Below are 8,275 nucleotides of genomic sequence, written 5' to 3'. Positions count from 1 at the left end.
TCCACAGGCCACAGCCGGATGTGGAAGCCGCATCCCGGTCGCGGTCACAGCGATGTACGCGAACAGCGAGGCGAGAAACGCGGACTTCAAACCGCTCCCGGGGCGAGCGGCGCGCTTCGAAGCCCCCGCTTCCTGACTGAGCCCAAGGCCTTTCCAAAACTGATTCATTTCAGAGTTCTGCCTCCGAATTTAGTGCCCAAGCGAAGTGATCTGTGCAACAACGTTTTATTTCCCAGCAGATTGATTTCCTGGTTAGCTAATCTCAAAAGCCAGCACTGTTTCCTCCCTCTAAACCGACCGATTTGTTTATTTGAGTGAATTATTTGACTTACTAAATATCACCCTTGTCCTGGCAACATCATCATGTAGTGTTTTGTTTTACCTATTAACTGCTGAATGCGCTTTGTTATTTTCCCACCGCCAGAGGACTGAACCTCTTTAGCAACAAATTGAATCCAGATAGCGCGAGCAGTTCCTCTAACAAAGTCTTTCTTTGTGTTTAAGAAAATACAATAAAATATTTCTTAAAAGCTCAGATTGCGCACTAGACTCCCTTCAGCAAGTTTTAGTCAATAATTTACAAAAACAAGCTCTAAGAAGGGAAAGAAAATGTGAAGGCAGGGACGGGCTGGCCACTCCCGTCAGAGCCACTGCCCCTCTGGCTCTGAACTTCTGTTCCCACAGATTTGCGCCTTTCAGACCGTTGTTTTGCCCAAATTCCTCGTTACAAGTGTGCACTTACAGCTTCTGTAGAGCATCATCCATCGGTTTCAGGGGTGGGTGTGTGCCGTGCCCGGCACACGTCCCACGCGGGGCGGCCGCAGCGCAATCCTCCTTGCCGGGAGAAGCAGAGGTCACGGGCAACTTGGAGAAGCGAAAGTAAACAGGGAGGGAGCGAGTCCGGCTGTGACAGACGGCAGAGCTCCGCCGGGAGCGATGGGCGGCTGCTTCTCCGCGCCTGGGAGTCAGAAGCAATTTGCTGGGGATTTTAGGGGACGTGCAATTAGCTCTGAAAACCAAGATGTTTGTTTACTCAAAGTTACGAAGGCTTTTTGTGTGTGTGCTAGTAATTTCTAGAGTTGCTTTGCATATAAAATAGGTTATTTTCCAGTCTTATTTATATAGTCGGAGTAGTATTATCGGTATGATTACTTTGTCGGTTAGAAGGAGATGAAGAAAAAAGTCCTCTGACTCCAAACACAAAGGCAGAAGCTGTGCTGCAAATTCCTAGGTCTTTATTCCCAACCAGTTAAGCCAAACCGTGAAATGGGAACAAAACTGACTTGGATGAAACCATCTTCCCCCAGAGGGTGGTCAGGAATTGAACAGGCTTCCCAGGGAACGGTCACAGCCTCGAGGCTGCCAGAGCTCCAGGAGCGTTTGGACAACACTCTCGGGGATGCACAGGGTGGGATTGTTGGGGTGTCTGTGGAGGGCTAGGAATTGGACTCCACAATCCCTGAGGGTCCATTTCAGCTATAATAACCTGAAGCATCCACAGGTCTGGACAGTTTTAACTTCCTGTGTATTTACCTGGTGAATTACACACCCCTGATTCTGCTCTATGACACTCTATCCTTGGAAATTTTAACAGCATTAGTAAAACAAGATGATGTACATAATGGAAAAATTGTGTATCTCTTGTTTCTGGCACAAGGGAAAAATGGGCATGTAGAATAGGTCCATGTATGCTGATCACAAGTAGTTCTGATAAATACTGCACAGATTCTGTGTTGGCTGTTAGGTTGTACATGGGAGAACGAACAGCCAGCTTCACAAACACATTCAGTACCGCACTTGGCTCCTTATATGATCCCTTGTAAAGCAGAAATCAAGTTTTACACATGAGAAAAAATAGTCAACTAATTATTAAAAAACCAAACAATTGAATTCTTTGAAGACAGGAAGCAAATAAAGCTGTCAGAGCATCCTCCCCTTGAAATAGGTGTGTAAATAAACAGTTGACAGATTTGGCAAACTGACATTCTGCAGAGATCTGGGAAGGGCACAAAGCAATTTTGGGTACATGTCCTCACATGGAAGTCATCCCTGTGCCAGCTCTGGGCCTCATATGACCCCCAGAGCCAAGAATGATGGAGAGGATGGTGTGCAGCCAGCATGGGACCCACAGCCTGGATGAAGTACTGGCTAGTACTGGGCATGGGTTAGAAGCCACTGCAGACTCCAGCTCATAGATACAACACATGTCCTGTGGGAAACACTTCTGTGAGCAGTATGCAAGCCATCAGTTTCATAAAATACACGAGGAAATGCAAGTTTTCTGTAGAAGAAATAAGAGCCTGAATCCAGATGGAACCACTGGCTGGCAAACATTGAAGGGTTACAAGGTTTTAAATGCGTGTTTTAGAGTCTCAGCTGCTTTCATCTCCTTCCTGCACAGCACTTATTTCCCTTCTGACAATAAATTATGTTTGCGTGAGCAATAAAGCTAACTCCAGGGGGTGCAGCCATCAGAACTAAGCACAGTCCCAGAGGGAGCCAAGCCACAAATCTTATACAAACAGTTTGGGTGTTGCTTCCTTATCTTGGTGTAACTTTGCTGCCTCTTGCATTAGATGCCCAAATAAATGATAGTCATGTAGTGCTCTGGCACAGAGGGTCAGTGAATTTACCTGCCTTCTGTGGTGCTTCCCATGGCTGCCAGCATCCCTGGCAGCTCAAGGGTGCACTTTGTCCCATCCAATATTACTCGGCTTTGCCTCGTGTAGAACAGGAGCCAGGCTGTCTGCTCACGTGAAGTGCTGACCCAAACATCCCAACAGGGAATTTATTTCACTTGCAGTCACATTATTGGATTTTAAAGCCACATAATAAAATTAAAACACCAGGGAACTAAATAATGAAATTCAGTGAACATAATCATAGAGATGGGAAGAGGAAGGAAATTCAAAGGAGCTGCAGAGGCAGGATCAAGGATATCTTGGCCACCCTTCACACGTGTACCTTAAGCATAATATTGCCAGTAGGACAGAACACCTCCGTCCCATGCCTATAACTCTATTTAATCCTATGTTGAGATGTATCTCCTTTGTGAAGGAATTGTTTAACCATTTGTTCGACACTTCTGGGCACTTTATAACACTTCTTAAAAACTTTCTGGAGCTGCCTGGCACAGCTGCAGCTGATGGACAGGCAACAGAGATGGTGCCAGCCCCAGGCCTAGCTCAAAGATAATGCTACACATGGGATGCAAGAGCACATAGAACCATAGAATCACAGAATGCTTTGGGTTGGAAGGGACCTTAAAGCCCATCTCGTCCACTTCCTGCCATGGGCAGAGACACCTTCCACAATCCCAGGCTGCTCCAAGCCTGTCCAGCCTGGCCTGGGACACTTCCAGGGATCCAGGGGCAGCCACAGCTGCTCTGGGCCGTGAGTTTGTGTGCCAGGGCCTCCCCACCCTCACAGCCAAGAATTTCTTCCCTGTATCTCACCTAACCCTGCCCTCTGGCAGTGGGAAGCCATTCCCCCTTGTCCCCAGTCCCTCTCCAGCTCTCCTGGAGCCCCTTTAGGCCCTGCAAGGGGCTCTGAGCTCTCCCTGGAGCCTTCCCTTCTCCAGGTGAGCACCCCCAGCTCTCCCAGCCTGGCTCCAGAGCAGAGGGGCTCCAGACCTTGGAGCACCTCTGTGGTCTCCTCTGGACTCTCTCCATCTGCTCCATGTCCTTCCTATGCTGGGGCCTCAGAGCAGGACACAGAGCTTCAGATGAGGCTCCAACAGAGCAGAGCAAGGGACAGAACCACCTCCCTTGACCTGCTGCCCACACTGCTGGGTACAGAAGCTGTCTGGGTCTTACAGAGGACTGAAAACTGCAGGCAAAGTAGTTCACAGCACAACTATGTCCTGATTAATGCTGGGTAGTATTAACTGGATGAATTGAGAACTTAATTGGGTGGAGTGATGGGAAGTACATCCATTCTCCTTTTTGCAGCACATACCAAGAAGTGTGTTGCACTTTACCTTGGTGTAATGTACATTAGAACTGAACTTATTAGAAATAAGAAAAAAGCTCTTTTGCTGCAACGTCCATGTTATTGAATTTCAAGCCCATGTTTTTGTTCTCTGCAGAGTATGGCCAGGAGAGAAGAGGGCATTTCTAGGCTTGCCAGCAAGCTACAGTAATTTGAATTTCAAAACTGAAGCTTCAGAACTGCAAGTCGTGAGAGGATACCTGATTCATACCAAGGGGATATACCATAGAACAATTACTGCAGCTTGCTATAAGGTCATGTTTCCACCCATGAGAGGGATGTGATGATACCCATTAAACAGCTGATGACAGTATTAAATAAGGCTTCAACTTGAACAAAAATAACTATACTATAAGTAGGATATACATCTATTTGCATATAAACAGTAGAAAAAGAGCCATATCAGTTACTTAACTATTCAAAAGGGACAAAACAAGGAAAAACCCCACCTTGTTTCTTCACACAATGAATAGGTTAACAATAGGAAAAGAAGGCAGGCTTTCAAAAGCTACCTCAGCCCTTTATTTAGAGCTCTCACAGGGACGATGCTGCAGCAATCCAGAGCTGGCTGCTCTAGGAAGGCTGCAGCGCTGTCCCCATCTGCACACCAGCTGCTCTCGCACTGGGACACCTGTAGAAGCTACAGGAGGTAGCTGGTGTGGGCCCCAAGGTGTGCCACAGCACGACACCACATCCCTCCATGTGCCATCTCCTCTCCCACAGGCTGGCAGACCTGGAGATGGGCCTTTGCTGAATCCAATCTCACATGGTCTCTAAACACACAGCAGGTGAATTAAAGACCTTCCTGATACAAAACAGGGGGGCATTTAATTAAAACCAAATATTTTTGTAGTTCTATCATGTTACTTCGTAAAAATATGGGGGACTTTTCTTTCTGAAATTCTTACAAAACCCACTGGTTCAGAGAAGAGTGAAATCTGAGGGGGGTAATTATTATCAGCAACTTCATATGAGGCAAATGTGCAAACTGGGTACCACCTCTCTAGCTGTACAGAAGGACATTATGCTTTTGCCATGGGCACAGTGCACAGCAAACCACAGGGAACAGCTATGGATTGACAGCCCCAACATTCATACCTTTATTTGTATCAGACCTTGAAGCATCTTGGAATATAGAAAAATTACAATTTGTATGAATAATGAAATTTCTATGTTGTCTTTAAGGCACATATTTCTATCAAAATTTCATTTTGGTCCAGAGAAGCAGTTGCATTTCAGACACCAGCTATCCAGGTATCTGGCAGCTTGGTTTGTTGCAACTATCGTTATGACTGTAGACTTCAGCAGCGTGTATTGAGTTCACCGTCTGCACTGCAGTGTTGTGCCTCAGTACCCCGTGTGTCCCGGGTGCACCACTGCTCTTGGCTGCCTTCAGCAGCTGATTGTTGTCTTTGCAACACCCAGGAACTACAACATCCTGAGTCCACTCTTCCTGGAACCTGTAAGCACAAAGGGAAAAGTTATTTCTTTTTCATTAATTCTGGTGAAGGTACAGAATTTCCTAATCCATTTTATTTGCACATCAGGGATTTCGCAAATGACTCATGCTGTAACACAAGCAGTTGCTTCTCCCAGCATCAAAACCAGTTGGTAGCAGTGGGGCAAATAACTGTGTCCCCATAAAAGCTGATACAGACTTTGCAAAGACTTGTGAGGTTGGTTTTATTTGGGGTTGAGGCAGATGCTATTTGTTTGCTTGCCATCAAATGAGTCCCCAGCTTCGATGGAGTGCTATGCTATCTGGAGAGTGTGACCAGGAACATTTGGATGCTGAGCCTGGTGCAGAAGAAGCATCCTTGCTTGGTTAGTGGAGCACTGCTGGGAGCACAAGAGCCAGCTGTGCTCAGTGGGATTAGAGGTGATATTTGTAGAGCTGCCAGCGGTCACATCGGCCCTTGGCTGCTGGCCCTGGCTACTGCCAGGCCCCCTCCAAAGGGACCACAGGCTGGGACTCTGTGTTTGCAGCACTGGCAGTCTCTGATCCCTCCTACTGCTCACCTTTCCCCATCAGGAAAGGGAGGGTTTGTCCAGCTGTGGGGGAAGCCACCACTTCTGAGGCCACTGCCCCAGACAGCCACACCCCAGCAGTGAATGGTGTGGGCAGAGTAGCAGCAGTGGCAGATGGAGGTGGCAGAGTTTCTGAAAAGATGCTCAGTAAATCACATACCCCTAGTTCAGGAGCACAGGGGGATGCTTGTTCTGAACTCTGCTGCAAGAGGTATGATGGATGCAGGGGGCTTTCTGCACATGGTCTGTGACCAGACAAGTCACAGCCCTTTGGGGAAAATGCTAATTTACTGCAGCTTGAGTGTGGGAGCTTTTGTAAAAGCTGCCCCATCCCTGGAAGTGTCCAAGGCCAGGCTGGATGGAGCTTGGAGCAACCTGGGATAGTGGAAGGTGTCCCTGCCCATGGCAAGGGGTGGAAAGGGATAGTCTTTAAGGCCCCTTTCCAGCCAAACCATTCCATGATTCTGTGATTCTGTAAGTGTAGGATGAGACAGTAGGCACCTCTCTTCCCTGCAATAGAGCAAACCCTGAGGACATCAGAGGGACAGTGAAGCCAGTGGGGTTTCACCTCAGCAGAGTATGAGAAGAGCTATTAAGAGGGTTGCAGTGTCACCAAGGGACACACAACTGTGCATGCAGTGGGCTTTGCTCTGTGTGCATGGCCTTCAGTCGGACACCGCCTTCAGTTTGCTCTCTTATCCTTGGAAGCTCTGTACTTTGTCCTGAATGATTGTTTTTTCAAGCACTTCAACTCTCCTTAACCCTAGTTCCCAGCTGGGATACGTCAAAACATCACAGCAGGAGGATCAGAACCCTTCTCTGCACCCTTACCTGGCAATATAAACCTGCCCTGGGCGCTGAACAGCTAAGTGCATGATGCATTTGACATGAACAGCTTTTATCTGACAGATAAAATTTGGAGCTCCCATCAGGGGAGAAGAATAGCCATCACAGCATTTGTCAGTGGGGTTTAGAGGATTCACAAGAATATTTTTCTGTGTGACTTGAGAGCTGTTCCTTGCTGGAGGGAAAACACTGTTAACAGGACATCCAAGACATGTGAGAACACAGCCACAAAGCTGCCTGGTGCTGGCACTGCCTCTCAAAACAGCTTTTATACTGGAGGATGGGAGGGGACCTTTTTGTTGCTGTATGCCTGGTGGCTTTGTACAAGACCCTGGGGTAATCATGAAAGCATTATGAAAACAATAATAGCAGCTCTATTGAAAGCACATGTTGCTGTACACGCCCCCTCTGAGCTCTTGCGATGACAATTGAAATTCACAAATGGGTGTATCTTAAAAGCAGTTTATCCTACCCTTCTAACGGGGCCCCAAGGTGAAACCACAGTTTGCTTCCCCTGTCTCAGCTCTCTTTGAAACCTGCATGTCAAAAGGTACTGGGAAGATCTGAGCCTCTAAAAGGTGGCAGTGGGGAACACAGAGCACAGGAAAAACAAGACGAAAAAAACGAGCAACTCCATGAACAGAGAAGCTCAAGGCTGGGCCAGCCACAGGGAAAAACAGGGAAAGGAAATTCGCCCCTCTCCTATGCTGGGTCTCCTCCCCTTCAGTCCTTGGTGCCATGCAATCAAATACTTTGTATAGGGAACTGTATTAATTCCATACAATTTAATCAAACAGGTCATTTGCCCTTCGCAGCCCTTTCGCTGGGTGCTCTGTGTGGTGCAGTATTAAACCCCAGTGACGAGCAGTCCTGCACCCCTTCCTGTGCCCTGGCAGCAGCCCACAAGTGCCTCACTGCAATGGTAGCTGAGCAGGGGGACACATTCACACCCACACAGACATTCAAGGACACTGTGCCAATGGTCCCATGTGTGTCCACAGCCTCAGGCACTGCTCTGCGTGCCCCAGCCTGCAGGCAAACACCAGCAACTTCTGACCGGGAGGCCAATCATAACACAAAATGCACAGACCTTCTGTAGGGAGCGAGAGGCTTGCCTCTCTGGGGACACTGCTGACCTTCATAAGCAGTGATAGACCTTCATAACCCTCAGAGATCAGTTTCCCCAGGACAATCTTGCACTGTCAGTGTTGTAGAAAACGATTTGCCCCCTTAATTGTCCCACTGGTGCATCTCTTGGCAGTCATTCCAGGTGTCCTGGTGCACTTTCCTTGTTCTACTGATATTTTCCATTAAGCTTTGCAGCAGTTTGTCTCACAACATGGGTATTTCTCCAAGTGTTCTTCCCTTTCCCTGTGGTAAATCCACACCACACCACACCACTAATAGAGGG

General features: G+C 47.7%; 2 protein-coding genes across 5 annotated transcripts in view; both read right to left on the bottom strand.

Moving 5' to 3' along the window:
• Positions 1-1,061, bottom strand: part of CARD19 (caspase recruitment domain family member 19) — an 18,446-nt gene extending 17,385 nt beyond the window's left edge. The window contains exon 1 of one of the 3 annotated variants that reach the window (XM_017737335.1): positions 743-1,061. In XM_017737335.1, the coding sequence (XP_017592824.1) occupies positions 743-761 (19 nt within the window). In that variant the 5' untranslated portion in view covers positions 762-1,061. The remainder of the gene's footprint in view (positions 1-742) is intronic. The other 2 variants (XM_008636016.2, XM_017737337.1) reach the window with 2 other exon arrangements.
• Positions 1,062-5,062: 4,001 nt separating this feature from the next.
• Positions 5,063-8,275, bottom strand: part of SUSD3 (sushi domain containing 3) — a 17,929-nt gene continuing 14,716 nt past the window's right edge. For both annotated transcript variants that reach the window (XM_017737361.1, XM_017737364.1), the window contains exon 5: positions 5,063-5,450. In XM_017737361.1, the coding sequence (XP_017592850.1) occupies positions 5,237-5,450 (214 nt within the window). In that variant the 3' untranslated portion in view covers positions 5,063-5,236. The remainder of the gene's footprint in view (positions 5,451-8,275) is intronic.

Source organism: Corvus brachyrhynchos, unplaced genomic scaffold, assembly GCF_000691975.1.
Source record: "Corvus brachyrhynchos isolate BGI_N302 unplaced genomic scaffold, ASM69197v1 scaffold266, whole genome shotgun sequence".
Taxonomy (NCBI): Eukaryota; Metazoa; Chordata; class Aves; order Passeriformes; family Corvidae; genus Corvus; species Corvus brachyrhynchos.
This window is presented reverse-complemented; position numbering and strand designations above follow the sequence as displayed.